Genomic DNA, 17856 nt, shown 5'->3' on the forward strand with positions numbered 1-17856 from the left:
ACGAAGTCTGACCATCTCGTAGGTGGGCGGCCACGGGGTCTTTTAAAGTCCTCCGGAATCCAGTCAGTAATGGCTCTAGTCCAGCGGTCGTCTCCAAAACTCATTACAAGTCCAGCCCATCTGATTTTCGATGACTTGGCAAACAAGACAGCATCCCTGATTCTTGACCGTAGATGGAGGTCAGAACTCCGGATTTTTCTCTCATTTGAGTGACGCGTGATACTCCAAGGATAGCTCTTTCGATTCCTCTTTGGGAGACCTGAATAGCATTCTCATCCTGCCTGCGTAGGGCCCAGGTCACTGAGGCGTATGTTAATGCAGGAAGAACAGTGGAATCAAAGAGATGTGCCTGGAGCTGGAGGTTCTTCATCCTCTTAGCTATTTCTTTGACGCTCTTGAAGGCGTTCTAAGCCGCTCTCTTTCTCCTGCGCAACTCAGGTGCCAGGTCATTCATCATGTTGACTTCTTGACCTAGGTACACATAACTGTTGCATTCGGAGATGTTCATTCCATTGAGAGCAAATGGAATGTCGGGAACGAGACTGTTTCTCATAAATATTGTCTTCTTTAGATTCAGTTTGAGTCTGACCTTTCCACACTCACAGTCGAAGTCGGCCAGCATTTGTGCCACTTGGCTAATGTTTGGTGTTCTTAGAACGATGTTATCAGGAAAGCGGAGGTGGTGTGGTTGCCACCAGTAAATACCATATTTGATAGGGTCCAAATATGGTTTGAACCATGGGGACACCTGCAAGGGCAATTAGAGGCTGCCCTAAAAGCCTCTGTCCCTCTTGGTGAGCCTGGCGAGCTACCAAGAGTATCCCACCCACAAGGCAGAGCCTGGCAAGCTATCCGTGATATGTTCTATATGCCAGAAACAGTAAGTACAATGGGTCTCATTCCCATGACCCTGAAAGAGCCACCAATACAGCAGCGTTAAGAAGGATGAGGGAGGAGACGATAAAATCTCAAGGCCAAACTAGGCTGCCAAAACGAAGAAAGACAAAAATGTCTGTACTTTTAATGCACGTACACTGGCATCAGATGCATCCATCGAGGACCTAATGGTGCAAGCACAAAAGATCAAGTACGACATCATTGGTCTGACCGAGACTAGAAGGCATCAACCGCATCACCCATTTTCGACACTGGAGAACTGTTCCTCTGAACATGCGACAAAAGAGGCATCAGTGGTGTCGGTGTCCTTATCAACACGAGCTTGGCCATGAGCATTGATTCATTAGAATGCCTAACAACCCGAATTCGATGAGTACACTTGAATAGTTGTGGCTCACTGCCGACAGTTTCTATCTTCATGCTTTTGGATACACTGCTTAAATTTTCAGAATTGCTAAGAGGGTTTCATGGTGCCAGTCACATTTCTTTGAGAAGTCTGAATCAGCTCGACTGTCTTCTTGGACCATTTTTTTCCCCTGCCTCAAAATAGGAGTAGTTTTGGGAATTGAGCCGTGCAGGGTTGGCTGGATGCAAGGCAAGTACTATCTCTAGTCCCGGGAAATATATTGGATTCACAACTCAAACTAAATCAAGGCTGTATATGTGCTTGACACAGATGAGCTAAGAAGTGTGCATAGCTATGGACATTATTGAAGAAAAGGGCTAGTGTTCATGTTTACATGCAGGAGGCCTGCATTCAATCCCTAGTACTAGTGTGACCTCCCAAAGAAAAACCAAGAAATGGAAAACCCTCCCTGGCTACAGCAAGAAGTGACTTAACCACCCTTAACGTGCATGCTGCATAAGCGCACATGCATCCCTTTCACATTTATAAATTAAAAATAGCGTTGCTGGCACACAGCCGTACAGAGAGAAGAAGGACCACATGGAGGGCTGGCTCCACAGCTCCCAGAGAAGACACCAGGTTCCAAAAAGAGCCGAGATCAAATATATACAAAGTGATCAATGGGAAGTAAATCACCCAACCTTTCTCCCTAAAAATCAGAGTTAAGTTTGGAGCAGGGCCACGGCCCCAGAAGCACAAGGACAATGCAGAACACAGCAGCTTGGAGCAGAAAAGTGAACGGACTATGCGTTAATCCAGGCCATCATGTCTGCCCGGAGGGGAAAGGGTGTTGCCCCATTTGCCCTCTCTTCTCTGGAAAGAAGATGGCGGCCACATGGGTGCCTTGTGGAGAGCAGGTGTGAGCGGGGGGTGTGGGGGCGACTAAAACCTCATGGGAAGGGGGGTGTTCCGGTCTGTTCTTCACGCCCTACCGAGGCCACCAGTTGCCCCCCATGAGCGGCTCTCCAGCACAGCCACGACTCCAGAGCACAGAAACCAATCTCTTAATTATCTGAGTCTCAGTAGAAATACTTCCAGGGTTAATTAGCAAAATAGCGGAAATCCAAAACCAACATTTAATTCTTGAACCCAGCTGTAAAAAGCGAATCACTTCACAATGCTTTTTCAGCATGTCTGATTTGGGGGGGGGGGGGGTAAACTCTAAATAATAGTGGTGAATCTTTTATTGAAACAATGAATCTAATCAAAGCAGATAGAGTGTCAACTAGAATTCATCTGCCTCGCAGGCATTGGGAGGGGTGGGGGGTGGGGTTTTATTGGGGTTCTTCGTGGTAAAAAATAAGTATTGGTAAAGGGAAAGGTGTTTGATATTTGCATGACTGAGACCTAAACCTGAAAGCTTTGTAACTTTTCCCACAGTGATTCAATAAATAAATAAATTATTTAAAAATTTAAAAAAATAGCGTTGCTGCAAATAAGTAGAAGTCATCCTTTCATGAAGTTCTGGAGCCTATTCCCTTGCATAGTCCTGTAGATGCAGGGTTGATGCAGGAAATGACAGTTTTTTTCTCAAAATTGTGTTTTCAGCCCATGATAATAGAATATTGGAAGTTATATTTTTGAAGTCAGTCTGTATGCGCAGTACCTGAATTTCGGCAAGCATGCCCTTCATAAATGTTGCCTGGAATGTCTTCCCTCGCAAACTATGCCTTGTTGATAAGGAGAGGGGGCACTTCCCAAGTCCTTCAGAAGCCTTGCAACCTTGCTGCCAGTCTTGGTGGAGCGAGCGGGCAGTTGCGCATGAGAGGACGAGGTCCTACACCCGCCCTGCAGTCCCCAGCAGTTGCTGTCCCAGCCACCCAGCAGTCTTGGAAGCAACCAGGGTTGCTCAGTGATCCTCAGGGGACCTGATGGAGGTGTGTCAGCTGCAGGCAAGGCATGTGCCTTAACTCCTATCTATGCTCTTCAACCCTGGTAATAACTTTCTTGACCTTGTACTTAAATATCCAGCGTGAAAGTATATATAACTGCATATTGCATACACAATACCTAGAGCATATGCAGTTGAAGTAAATGTCTTAAGGGAACTTCACCTGAGGAAAATGTGGCTATCCTGTGATGACAGTGACTTTGAAGTTTCTGTTCACATCTAGAACTTGCCCCTATTTCTGGTAGCAGAGATGTTATATCCTTTCTACGGAGCCTGACACGCTCTTGTTGGGTATTTTTGGAGGGAATTGAATCCTATGATACAAGAGGTAAAGGTAAAGGTAAAGGCCCTCCCGTTGATCGTCGATTTGCTCGAGCGGGCCCAGTAACGTCTCCATTGGAGACTTTGTTGTTACTGTGTCTGGCATATTGAATACTCTCGGTAGCTTGCCGGGCTCTCTGAGAGGGGCGGAGGAATCGAACTCGGGTCGGCCATGTTGGCCGCTTGTAAGGCAAACGCCCTACCCGCTGTGCTATCGCTCCAGCCCTTAATGATACAAGAGAGAATATGAAATACCTCAGGGCTGGGCTCGCCCAGAAAACCACAGACCTCGCAGGTGAGGGGCCCTGTGTGTGGTTCTCCGTACATCCACCCTTCCCCCCAGCATCCCAGCTATTCCCTTTTTCCCCCCAATTTTATCTTATAAGGTTGTTCACAATTCATAAGATTTTACATTTATTACATTTACATTACAAGAGTAATTGAATATTTCAACACCAATCCCCCACCATCACAACACCTTCCCACCACTATTACTCCGAACCTTCCCACCACCACCCAAGCCTGCTCCCAAGCAGGTACTTAATAGTTTATTTTGCTTGGTTTGTTATGAGTAATGGATTAAAAATGATCCAAACAAGTTTCTCTAGAGGAAAAAGCGTAAATCGTTGTATTTCACCCTAGAGCTGGGATGGAGAGATAGCACAGCGGTAGGGCGTTTGCCTTGCACGCAGCCAACATGGCCGACCCGAGTTCGATTCCTCCGCCCCTCTCGGAGAGCCCGGCAAGCTACTGAGAGGATCTCGCCCGCACGGCAGAGCCTGGCAAGCCACCCATGATGTATTCGATATGCCAAACACAGTAACAACAAGTCTCATCATGTTACTGGGCCCGCTCGAGCAAATCGATGAACAACGGGAGCAGAGTGACACTGACACCCCAGAGCCATTAAGCCCTTTTATAAGAGATTACTTACAACATTGTTACATGTTAAGCCTTGTGTGCTAATATTTATTTATTTTTGGATCAGGACCGTTAAAGACCTTCTGTGTCACTGGAGGCAGTTTGTGGGCATGAGGCTGAGTATATAGCCAAGGTGACGAGGCGGAGGGGAGAGTGAGGAAGGAGCCTGGAGAGAGGGCTGGAGAGGGGGGTCTCTCTCTGGGTTGCGTCACCAGGTCGGGTTAGAAGCCGTCAGGTCTTCATGAGCGCCTCCCAGCATGGAGGCAAGCACCCCACCACTGCACAGGGCCCGGGTCAAACCACCTCAAATCCATTTGATCAAGTAGCCTGGGGGCTGGTCTCCACCAGTCAAGTCCTCCTGGAGCCACAGGCCCAGACTTGAGCAAGGAATTGTTCTTCTCAAGGAAAGGAAAGTTCCAGACTTGACTCAGGTCCAGAATCATAGTCTTCCCTCACAGGAAAGAATTTCCGGAGTTCACAAGTAAAGAAGTAAAATAATTTTCTTTAGACAAAGATGAGAGCAACTGAGTTCCATGTTCAAGAGAGAACAGGGGCTTCTTCAGAGGGGAGTCCTGAGTGGCTGTTGGTTGTGAGGAGGTAATATATCCTCTTTTCCCAGATTGCCTTAGCCTGGAGCTGTCTGTGAACATTCAAAATCAATCTGGGGGGCCGGAGCGATAGGACAGCACGTCGGGCGTTTGCCTTGCATGCAGCCGACCGGGTTTAATCCTTAGCATCCCATATGGTTCCCCCAGCACCGCCAGGGGTAATTTCTGAGTTCAGAGCCAGGAGTAACCCTGAGCATCGCTGGGTGTGACTCAAAAAGCCAAAAAAGAAAAAAAATTAGAGAGCGAGAGCGAGCGAGAGAGAGAGAATAAAAATTAATCTGGGTATAGTCACAGGGAAAGCCTTGGACTCCTGGTGGTTTTTCATATTCGTGTCCCAACCTGTGTATTCTCCTGGTGCTTCTCCTTTACAGGGTCAACCCTTCTCTGAAGGCCTCATTTCCTGCATGACCAAAGAACTCAGCATTTGTATTTCAAAGGGCTTGACTTTCTGTGTCTGGACAGCTTCAGGGCTGACGATTGATTCCTTTAAAGTGTATCTTGGTTTTATTATTTTTTTCAAAAAAAATCTCCAGTCCCCTATCCCTGCGTCTACATGCCTGAAACAGAAGCAGGATTTATGAAATCTGAGACCTGGGCCCTAAGAAAACAGGATGAGAACGCTATTCGGGTCTCCCAAAGAGGAATCGAAAGAGCTATACTTGGAGTATCACGCTTCACTCAAGTGAAAGAAGAAGTCTGGAGTTCCAACCTCCGTCAACGATTGAGGATCAGGGTTGCTGCTGCGTTTGCCAAGGTGTTGAAAATCAGGTGGGCTGGGCTTGTAATGCAATTTGGAGATGACCGCTGGACTAGAGCAATTACTGACTGGATTCCACAGGATGTCAAAAGAACGCCTGGCCACCCACCTACAAGATGGTCGGAGTTCTTCGTCAAGACCCTGAACGAACGGTTTGAGGCTCTTTGTGTTCCTGGAGTGAGCAGACGCTATTGGGCTACACTAGCACACAACAGGGACGAATGGAGACGTTACTGGTGCCTGCTTGAGCAAATCAATGAGCAACGGGATGATAAGTGATGTAAGTGAGGGTGGGAGTGGGGCGAGGGCTCCTAAGGGAGACTCCTGCCTGAAGAGTTTTGGAGGGTCACATCTGGCGATTCTCAAGCAATTCTGCACTCAGGAATCACTCCTGGCGGTGCTCGGAGGGCCATATGGGATGCTGGAGATCAAACCTGGGTTGACCACGTTCAAGGCAAACGCCCTCCCCGCTGTGCTATCACTCCAGTCCCGTAAAGTGCAGGTTAACAAAGGTGCAAAGTGCTCGAGGGGCAGGCAGTCCCAGAGCCATGCAGGTTTATCGAGATTATGGACTTGCTCAGAGTCCATAATGTTGGTCGAACCCTCACACTCTCCTGAACCCGGCTCACCATCTTACTCTGGATGACGCACGACTCAGCACGCCAGGCATGGAATTCCACGTGTGATCCCTGCTGGAACTCTGTGCGTGATTCTTGCTGGACATCACCAGCTGCTTCTTGGTGGGATTGAGACAGAATGGCGTCAGCGGGGTGAGGAAAAACCGCGGCGGCCGCAGCATCACGGCCTCGACCATCCGGGCCGAGTCACAACACCATTGAGCATGGAACAGTGACAGTAGTCCATGGAATGACTTGTCCACTGCAGGACGCTGTCCGCCAACCACTGAGTGATTTGGGACTCGGCATGTGTGTTCAACCTGGCACAGACCCTATGCGATGGGGTCTTGCCCTGCCAGCTATTCAACGACCTCCGGGCGTACTCCATCCACCTCAAGGAGATCAACCTGAGGCCACAGGTGCCTCAGGTGCTGCCCGGAGACGCAGGCAGGTGCGTGTTGTCAGCGTGCAAATTGTCACAGCAGGCCGGTCACCAGGAGCTTACATTCGGAAGACTGGGAACACCTGCAGGGACGATGAGCGATCGCCCCATAAGCCTCCATCCCCCTCACCCCCCAGAGATTCCGGCAAGCTACCGAGGGTATCCAGCCTGCATGGCAGAGCCTGGCAAGCCACCCGTGATGTACTAAATATGCCAGCAACAGTAGCAAAAATGGGTCTCTGGGGCTGGAGCGATAGCACAGCAGGCAGGGTGTTTGCCTTGCACGTGGCCGACCCATGTTCAATTACCCGCATCCCATATGGTCGCCTGAGTATGGCCAGGAGTAACTCCTGAGTGCATGGACCAGGAGTAACCCTTGTGCAACGCCGGGTGTGACCCAAAAAGACAAAAAGAAAAAATGGGTCTCATCTCCCTACCCCTGAAGGAGTCTCCAGCTGAGTTGGGAAGAACGAGAGGCTCGTACTAAGCAGTCAGCCCGCAAGTCAACAGGCGGCAGCGGCAGGAAGGCACCCTGCAAGCAGCTGGCCACGAAGGCAGCCTGCAGGAGTGCGGCAGCCATGGGTGGCGTGAAGAAGCCCACCCATAAGGGCCCAATACCGTGGCACTGCGTGAGGTCTGCCGCTACCACAGGTCCACTTAGCTGCATCCACAAGCTGCTGTTCCAGCGACTCATGTGTGAGACTGTGAAGGGCTTCAAGACCGACGCACACTCCCAGAGCTCAGCTGTCATGCCGCTGCAGGAGGCGTGTGTGGCCTACCTGGCTCTTCGAGGATACCAACCTCTGCGCCATCCACCCTCCTTTCTTATAACAACACAATGGTAAAGGTAAAGGCCCTCCCGTTGATCGTCAATTTGCTCAAGCGGGCCCAGTAACGTCTCCATTGGAGACTTTGTTGTTACTGTCTGGCATATCGAATACTCTCGGTAGCTTGCCGGGCTCTCCGAGAGGGGCAGAGGAATCGAACTCGGGTCGGCCATGTTGGCCGCGTGTAAGGCGAACGCCCTACCCGCTGTGCTATCGCTCCAGCCCAACAACAACAATGATAGAATCAAATACTGAGGCGACCCCTTTTTGTCTGGCTTTAGGTTCAGTGTTCAGAATCGCTCCTGGTGGCAGTTGGGGGTTCAGGCAGCGCCAGGCTAGGATGCGGGGTTTCTGGTTCTGCTGCAAAGTGTGTGCTCCAGCTCATGGGCTTTCTCCCTGGGCGTCTCTTCCCAGTGACATAAAGCTGTCTGTCACCTGTGCTGCCAGAGGGCCAGCAGAGGGGAGCCACAGAGTCAGGAGGACACAGGAGAGTGCCGCAGACTCCTGCACAGTCCACCCGGACAGGAAGGCCAGGATTTCTCAGTCTGTATGAGCTGCTGCACGGTGTGGACACTGGAGTTCCCTACCTCACCCCTGCATAGTGTAGACACTGGAGTCTTGTACCTCACCCCTGCACGGCATGGACACTGAAATCTCATACCTCACCCCTGCCTGGTGTGGACACTGGAATCTCAATCTCACCCCTCACGGTGTGGACACTGGGAGTCCTATACTTTCCCTGGGTTTTCCAGGTTTGTTGTCTGTTTTGCAGAAAATAATTTCAGGAGACAATGAGGCAAAATATTTTCTTTCTGTTTTGAGGGGCTCTATCTGGTGGTGGTCAGGGCTTACTCTCATCTCTGAGCTCAGGAGTTGGGGTTGGGGGGACTATATGTCGTGCAGGGAATTAAAGTTGCGCGGGAACTTCCCTGTACTTCTGGAAGCCCTGGGAATCACGCCCACGCACCAATACCTCCCCACCCTCGCCTCCATGTAAGCACATTTCCCCCTGCCTTGTTCCAGAGACTCATAAATAATTTTTTTTTTTTTTGCTTTTTGGGTCACACCTGGCGATGAACAGGGGGTTATTCCCAGTTCTTCACTCAGGAATCACTCCTGGCGGTGCTCAGGGGACCATATGGGATGCTGGGAATCGAACTCGGATCGGCCGCGTGCAAGGCAAACACCCTACCTGCTGTGCTATCACTCCAGCCCCTCATAAATAAATCTTGAAAGAGCTCAACTGGTCGCAAAAACTTCTCTGACACCTGTGTCTGGCTGAGACCCGTGGGGCACCCTCTCAGGGGAGCTGGCCAGCATGGGCCTAAGCCCTGGCCGCTGTTTGCCTCCACGCCCCAAAGCATCCGCCCAATCTCCAGCTGAACCCCACCACCTCAGGACTACTGAGCCTCACCCAGAATCTAACGCTCGGAAACCTCAGGTGCTCAGTTCCCTGTGGCTGAAAGCTCTGGTCTTCCCGGGATTGGGAAGAGCTACCTCCTTCCACTCCTCTGTCCTTCTGGAAGCTCTGGCAGTCATGCCCATGTACCATCTTAGGTGCCGTGTGAATTTTGCAGGAAAAAAATTAACTTCACTTCAGTTGGGCGGACCAACGAGAAACTGTTTTTTCAGGAGAGTTCAGTGCATTTGTAGCTGTGTGACACTGACAGTCCAGTAGTAGCACGCCAGATTGGGTGGGATGTAACATAGAAGCCAACCAAGCTTGACTAACAAAAACATTAACACAGAAGCTTAGCAAGTAATAACATTTTAGTAGTCTGAGAAGGATGTAATATCTGCATGGTGAGATAGAACAAATTTTACTAATTCTAAGGAAACTTTTTTGGATCATTTTGTTAGCCATTTATGGGTAACAAGGAATGTAAAGTCAATTTTGTGGGCCCGTCACTGGGGCACGCTTGAGGGGAGGTTGGGAAAATGGAGACAATGGTGGAGGGAAGGTGAAGGTGGTGGTGGGGTTGGGGTTGGAATATTGGATGCCTGTGGCTGATCACCACGAACTACTTCATAAACCACAGCGGTTGAACAAAGTGTGGAGGGAGAAAATAAAGCTGGGTGGGATGCCTGCAAGCAAGTCCCACAATTCCTGTACTGTTCCCTGGCCATATATGTGGATTTTAATTATTTTTTTATTATGCATATTTCGAAAGGAATGTATGAGTAAATTGAATTCTTAAGTTTTTTTCCCTCTCAAACCCTCAAATGGCCTTTTTAATTTTTTTAAAAATTTTTTTGGACATAGCTAGCAAGTGCAGTCAAGAGTTATTCCTGGTGGGTACTCAGGAAACACACATGGTGCTGGGGATCTAATTCTGGCCAGCTGCATGCAACTCAGCGGCCGTACCCAGAGTGTGATCTCCAGCCCCATGAAACACTTTTTTACAAAGAATGTAAAGCTCACGTTTTGCTTTGGCCTTTATTTTTAAAGAATGGAACTCATTTACTTCACTAAGAGTAAAATATCACTCCAATGGTTGACCAACACTGGAGAACTAATACAATCTTCTTCTTAACAATGCCCAGGATCCAACCCCGTGCTGCAGCAGCGCTGTTACATAAAGCATCCTCAACTGTCTGACTGCAGCCAACTGAAATCAAATCTACCTGCATGACCACCACAGGGCCGACTGCTACAAAAAAAAAAAAAGCTCTTTTGGGCCCTGCGCCCACGGCGGCCAGCTCCAGCAGGCTCCGGCTGCCCCGGCACTTTGCTGCTGCTGCTGCTGCTGGCCTCTGGAGGGGCCCCTCCTGGCGCCGTGTCGTCCGCAACCCCGGGGGAGAGGCCGGGCAGCCCGCGCCCCCAGGCCGGGTGGGCCAGCGTCGCACGTGGGTACGGCGAGCCGGTGTCCGGGCGCGGGGCGGGGCCTGAAGGGCAGGGCGGGGCCTGGAGTGGGGCGGGGCCTGACGGGAGGGGCGGGGCCTAGCGCGGCGCGGGGCGGGATTGGGCGACCGGGAGCTGGGCGGGGCTTGACAGGGAGGGGCGGGGCCTGACGGGACGGGGGTCCTGAAGGGCGGTGCGGGCAGGGTGCGAATCCTCGCGTGGTGGGCGGGGCCTGACGGGGGCCGGGGCCTGATGGGGTGGGCGGAGCCTGCCGCGGTGGGCGTGGCTCGACGAGGGGCGGGACCCGGCGCGGCGGGGCCTGGCAGGACCGGGCGCGGGGCGGGGCGGGGCTGGCGGGACCAGGCCGGCGCGGGGCGGGCGGCGGGGCGCGGGGGCGGGGCGACGCGCCGGGGGCGGGGCCGGCGCCGGCGCCGGAAGTGACGCGTGGCCGTGCGTGCGGCGGCGGCGGCGGCGGCGGCGTCGGGCTGCAGGAGAAGATGGCGGTCTCCACAGGTCGGTGTCGGGCCGGGCGGCCCGCGTCCCCCGCGGCGCCGGGGCTCCGTCGCGCGTGTCGCCGTGGGCGGCGGCCGGCGGGGCGCGCGGGGCGGCGGGCGGGCGGGGCGCTGCCGGGGGCGGGGCCCGCGGGGCGCAGCCGGGCCGGCGGGTGGGGCGGGCCGGGCCGGGCCGGGCCGGGCGCCGAGGGCGGCTGCCGGGGCGGCTGTTCGCGCTCGCGCGTCGGCCGCGCGCGGGCCGGGCCGGGGCCGGGGCCGGGGTCGGGGTCGGCGGCGGCGGCGCTTCTTGGTGCGCGGGCGGGCGGGCGAGTGCCCGGCCCGGGGGTCCCGTTCGCCGTGACCGCGCGCTCGGCCCGGGGGGTGGGGGGGGGGTCCGGCCGTCCGGGCGTGCGGGCCGGGCTCGGTCCGGCGGTCGCGGTGCCGTCGCGGGGGCGGGGGCGGGCCCGGGGCGGCGGGGCTCGGGGGTCGGGCCCGAACGGGAAAGGAAAACCAACGCGGGAAAGTTGGGCAGCGCCTGGCGCCTCTCGGCGATTTCCGCTTCTGGTTCTTTCCCGGTGTCGGGGGGCCTCGCCCCGCGGGGGAGCGCGGCCTGGGCACCCGGGGGCGCGCGGCTCCGTCCCCAGCCCCGACGGACGGAGCCTCGGCTGTCGCTGTGTGTCCGCGACCCGTGCCTGGCTCTGTCCGTCGCGGCGCGAGTGACCGAGTGGCCCTGGCCGGGCCGGGGCGCTGCCGGACCCGGAGCCCGAGGGCGAGGGCCGCGTGCCGGCAGGTGCCCCGCCCCCCGTGCGGCCTCCGGGCCTTTCTCCTGGGTCGCGCTGGGACCCTCGCCCGGGTCCCTGTCGTCGTCGTGCCCCGCTCCCCGTCACTGGCCGGAGGACGGGAGCCTTCGGGGGCCGCTCCCGGCTTCTTAGCCAGGAATCCCCCGACGGTGCGCTGGGTCCCTGCGGGGTGACCCAGATGGAAGCCGGACTGGCCGCGCGCGAGGCGAACACCCTTCCCACTCTGCTGCCCCTCCAGTTCCTGGAGACCGTATTTGCATTTTTCATTTTTTAGATTTTGTCTTTTGATTTTGGACCACTCCTGGGGGACTCTGGGGACCCTGTGGGATGCCGGGGATCCGACCTAGGTTGTCCTGCGTGCTGTGCCGTCCCTCCAGACCTGGAGACTATAAAACTTTGAGTTGTGCCTGCTCTTAGCTGTACTTTCGTATTATTTGCTCCTTGGTAGAGGGAGATCAACCAGCGCCTATACATTTTTGAAATAGATGTTACGCACTTTGAAACTTAAAACTAGGCTGATAGAGAAAACTAGACAGGTCAGTATTTAAAAAAAATAGAAGCCAAATCTGGTAATTATTTGATGGTTAATAAAGCGTTGTTATTTTAAACAAGTGTTATCTTTTTAAACCTTTTTCTTTTCACTAGAAGAAAGCTCTGGGGGAAATCCTAATTAGCCTGAAATTTTTGTCTTGAAATGCCATTTGCTTTTATTCTGTGGATGAGAAAACAGACCTAAAGAAATGGGTTTTTTTCACATGGCTTGTTAGGAAGACAGTTGAGGTTACAATCCATTTAAAAGAATTATCTTCGGTATAGTGCTTTTTCTGAGGATTTATGAATTGGAAGACTCCTCGAATCATAACTATTTTTTTTTTCCTTTTCGCATCACACCTGGCAATGCGCAGGGGTTACTCCTGGCTCTGCACTCAGGAATTACCCCTGGCGGTGCTTGGAGGACCCTGTAGGATGCTGGGAATGGAACCAGGCTGGCTGCCCGCAAGGCAAATGCCCTACCAGCTGTGCTCCAGTCCCGGGAATCATGACTCTTAACTCTCTTTAGACTGTATGGAGGCTTTCCCATTTCTCAGCAGAATTTCTTTATTACTTACATGCTTCTCATGAACTATGATAGAGACCCCACTGTCTCTTTTGTTTTTCTGATTGCACCCGCATCAGGACTCGCTGGCGATGGTGTTCAGCGAACAAACCGTGGCCAGTTGCGTGTAAGCAAGGGCCTTCGCCATGTACTATCTCTCGGGCCCCAAGTTTCCCTTTACTGGGAGGTATTGACCTGTGGGGGCTAAGGTTTTATAGGACACAATTTAAGAAACCAGGGAATAGCAGCTTATTAATGCATTTTGCAGCTGTGATTCAAGAATTTCATTTGGTTGTAATAAAAGTATTATCCCAAAAAGTATGTGCAATGCCTGCCCTCTGTATGTGACTCTGGCCCCAATGTCTTACATCTTTGGTACTTCTATAACAACTTGTGTCATGAGCCAGGCTTGACCCATTAATTAAAGTTTACTCTATATTTAGATTTCCCTAGAGTATACCTAGTAACCTTTTTCTGTCCCGCTATCTCGCTTGGACTATATATTGGCTGTGACTTGAAACATTGAAAGATTTATTATCGAAGTTTTTTTAGTGTTACAAGGGGCTCTGGTCTCTGAAGGCAGATGATTGTAAAATTGTCTTTAAAGCCTCAGGAGGGATGGATTTTTAAAAATTTGGTAGCAGATGTGTGTAAGCCATATAGATAGAAAGCAAAACCAAGATAGAACTTGACCTCGTAAGAAGTAGGCAGTGTTACGTTTATTGGAACAGGAACTGGACCAGCAGTGTTTTAATTCTGCCTTGATTGGTCACTTGGCTATGCTAGGCATGCCACTGCCTCACTGAAACTTTTTTTTTTTGGCTACTCCTGGCTCTGCACTCAGGCATCACTCCTGGCAGGGTTTGGAAAACCAGATGGGGTACTGGTGGTCAAACCTGGGTCAGACACTTGCATCTTTTCTGACTTTGGTTTGGAGCCACGCCTGGCTGTGCTTGTGGGCTTCGGTCGCCAGTGTCTGGACTTGGGCCACCAGCTTCCAGGTCAGGTTCTCGGCCGTCTCTGGCCCACCACTGACTATCAGAAGGTCAGAGAACATGCCATTATTTCACCTGTCTTCAAGAAGAGGATACTGGGATATCGGTAGGACTTGGGAGAGGCAATAGAGAATTGCATGTATAAATCGTCATACTATGGAATCTGGGAATTAAATGACTATGAGTCATAGTCCATTTGACAGTAAGAACTGGCTTTGAAAATTTTTCTAGGTCAGTTAGGAACCTACATGTTTTTGATAAATGTTTGCTCTTGCTGATTAAATAATACACTGTTGCTAAACAGTGTATTCTTTATACTGTAGTATATCAAAATAAGTGACAATACAAATAGTTTGCTTAAAGTAACAGAAAAATTATGATTATCCTGTGACCTTCGGAAATGTTTACTAAAACATTAAAAACTGGTTACAAGTATTTAGGAAAATAGGAAAAGAATAGTAAACTTAGTCTTTGTTTAGTACATTGTAATTTAAGTACCAGGTATTGGGAGTGTTTTCAAAAAAGTTTTTAGTGTTTTATCAAAATCTCCGTCACTGTCACTGTCCCCTGTTTATCGATTTGCTCAAGTGGACCCAGTAATATCTCCATTGTGACACTTGTTACTGTGTTTGGCATATCGAATACGTCACGGGTAGCTTGCCAGGCTTTGCCATGTGGGCGAGATACTCTCGGTACCTTGCTGGGCTTTCTGAGAGGGGCGGAGGAATCGAACCTGGGTTGGCTGGGTCGGCTGGGTTGGCTGAGTGCAAGGCAAACACCCTACCTGCTGTGCTATCCCTCCAGCCCCATCAAAAACTCATAATTTTTTTTTACAATCTAATCTAAAAGTCTCATTATTGTTTTCAGTGAAATCTAATCTAAAAGTCTCACAGTGGAGATGTTACTGGTGCCTGCTTGAGCAAATCGATGAACATTGGGAGGACAGGACTACAGAAGGTGCTACAGTACAACAGACCATCTAATTTTTATCTGTGAGATCCTTAACAAAGCTATTCATGAGTTAGGTTTCAGGTTGGAGCACCCATCTCTCCACCACTGTATATTTCCCATTACCAGTGTCCCCAGTTTCCCCCCAGCCTGTCTCTGTGGCAGGCGCTTTTCTTTTTTCCCTCTCCCTTCTTCCCTCCTTCCCTCCCTCCCTTCCCTCTTTTTGGGCAGTATGGTTTGCAATACAGATCCTGAAAGGTTATCAGGAATTCAGGAATGTTCTTTTTTTGGGGGGAGGGGGGTCACACCCGGCGATGCACAGGGGTTACTCCTGGCTCATGCACTCAGGAATTACTCCTGGCGATGCTTGGGGGACCATATGGGATGCTGCGAATCGAACCTAGGTTGGCCGCGTGCAAGGCAAACGTCCTACCCGCTGTGCTATTGCTCCAGCCCCAGGAATATTCTTTTACATACTTTTAACTCTCTGTTCTTGTCCAGCATGATCATTCCCAGCTATTATTGTCATACTGGTCCCTTCTCTGTCTTACCTACCTTCCGCCCAACACAGACTTGTGGTTGATTTGACCAGTCCTTCTAGTCCCTATTTTCCCTGGCCGTGGATGTTAGTCTTCTATTGTGTGTGTGTGTGTGTGTGTGTGTATTTACATATATATTAAATAAGTGTATATGTGTATATGTTTATATTATATATAAATAAAACTAATCATGAATGCAGTCATTCTGTATCTGTCCCTCTCCTTCTGATTCATTTCACTCAGCACAATACTCTCTCTAGTAGCATTAAGACTGATTTTTATTTATGTGTGTGTGTGTGTGTGTGTGTGTGTAGGGTTTTTTTGGTTACATCCTATAGTGCTCAGAGCTTATTCCTGACTGCACTCAGGGATTACTCCTGGCAGAGCTCAGGAAACCATGATGTTCGGGATTGAACCTGAATGGCCACATGCAAGTTTGAGCTCCCCCCACTGTACTACTACTTTGGCTCCGAGGAAGTTTTCTATGCTTTGGTGAATTGTCACGCTCCTTGTTTGGATTAGCTTCCAACATTTTATCCTTTATGCTTTTAATAATATTGTTGAATTCCCTTTCCTCCCTCCTTCTCTATCCATGAGTTAATATTATTATTATTGTCTGTATTTGAACCCAGTAAAAGATGTACGGTAAACTATCACCATTAGACCCACCTGTCTTAAGAGATAAGATTGCCTACTGATTGGAATATTTATCTTTTCGTACATTTGTGTAGTAATTTGTAGACAGAAAAGTTTTTATTTTATAGTTTTTTATAGTTAATATACTGTGGAAACTGAAATTTGAAAATACTTATTGGATTGTGACACTGATTTAAATTTTTGGAGGCAGGGGTATTTTAGGGCTACATGTGTAATGCTCAAGGCTTGCTCCTGACTACTTTTGGGGATCACTCCTGGTGGGCTTGGCAGGCCATATGGGGTGCCAGAGATTGAACCTGGGTCAGCTGCATCCAAGGGAAGCCCCTTACCTACGGTACGATCTCTGGCCCTGATTTAATTATTTTCAGTGAAATTTTAGGCTTTGTACTTGGGCATGGTGCTAGGGCATTGCTTCTGGAACAGAAACTGTGCTGCCTGGGATAGAACGGGGTTGGTTACGTGTAAGGCAAGTGTCCTAGCCCCTGTCTTCACCCTCAGTTCTTAGTATTGTATTTACTTTAAACTTAAATTTTGTTTTGGGGGCTATAATACTGTGTGCCTCCTAACATGTTACTTTGCCACTCTCATCCCTCCTGGTCTGCGGAGAACATCCCTGCAGGCGGCTCACCTGCAGAGTGTGACTTTTGAGCTCTCTTCCCTCCCCAAACTGATTGTACGATTTGTTTTTGTTTTGGGACCACACCCTCAGAGTTTACTCTGACCCTGTGCTTGGTGCCTTATCCCCTGTACTTAACTCCCTATACTCTATGACTATTTTTTTTTCTTTCTGGGTCACACCCAGCGATGCTCAGGGGTTACTCCTGGCTCTGCACTCAGGAATCACTCCTGGTGGTGCTCAGGGGACCATATGGGATGTTGGGAATTGAACCCAGGTCGGCCGCGGGCAAGGCAAATGCCCTACTTGCTGTGCTATTGCTCCAGCCCCCTATTTTTTTGTTATTTTTTTTTTTATTAGTGAAGCACCATGAGGTACAGACTTTCATGCTTGTGTTCCAGTTACACAATGATCAGGTACCTATCCCTCTGCCAGTGCCCATTCCCTACCACCAGTGATGCCAGTATCCCTCCCACTACGCCCATCCCATATCCCCCCCACTCCACCCCCGCCTCTGTGGCAGGGCATTCCCTTTTGCCCTCTCTCTCCTTTTGGGTGTTGTAGTTTGCGGTAGAGGTATTAAGTGGCCATCATGTTCGGTCCATTGTCCACTTCTGGCCCGCATCACCCATCCTGAGCGGGCCCTCCTAGCACCCTTTACTTGGTGGTCCCTTCTCTACCTGAGCTGCCTTTTTTTCCCAGCATGTGAAGCCGGCTGTTAGGCTGTGGAGTAATCCTCCTGGTACTTACCTCTACTGTTCTTGGGTGTTAGTTTCCCATTCTGTTACCTTATATTCCACAGATGAGTGCAATCTTCTATGTCTGTCCCTCTCTTTGGGGACTATGTTGAACCACCTATATGCAAATTACATGACTTCATCTTTTCTAACCCCTGCATAGTATTACATTGTGTAGATGTGCCAAAGTTTCCTTAACCAGTTATCTGTTCTCGGGCACTTGGGTTTTTCCAGATTTTGGCTATTGTAAACGGTGCTGCAGTGAACATATACGTGCAGATGTCAATTCTGCTATACCTTTTTGCATCTCCGGAATATATTCCCAGAAGTGGTATTGCTGGGTCAAATGGGAGCTCAATTTCTAATTTTGTTTGATTTGCGTGATTAACTTCTATCTTCAGTGCATCGTGGTATGACTATTTTTAACTAGACTGTGGTGACAGAAAAT

At 50.5% G+C, this 17856-nt stretch overlaps 1 protein-coding gene across 1 annotated transcript in view; it reads left to right on the forward strand.

The window, feature by feature from the left end:
- Positions 1–10940: 10940 nt before the first annotated feature.
- The window catches only part of UBE2V2 (ubiquitin conjugating enzyme E2 V2), a 43377-nt gene continuing 36461 nt past the window's right edge, over positions 10941–17856 (forward strand). The window contains exon 1 of the mRNA XM_056113522.1: positions 10941–11042. Coding sequence (XP_055969497.1) covers positions 11027–11042 — 16 coding nt within the window. The 5' untranslated portion in view covers positions 10941–11026. The remainder of the gene's footprint in view (positions 11043–17856) is intronic.

Source organism: Sorex fumeus, unplaced genomic scaffold (genome assembly GCF_029834395.1).
Source record: "Sorex fumeus unplaced genomic scaffold, SorFum_2.1 ptg000002l, whole genome shotgun sequence".
Classification (NCBI taxonomy): domain Eukaryota; kingdom Metazoa; phylum Chordata; class Mammalia; order Eulipotyphla; family Soricidae; genus Sorex; species Sorex fumeus.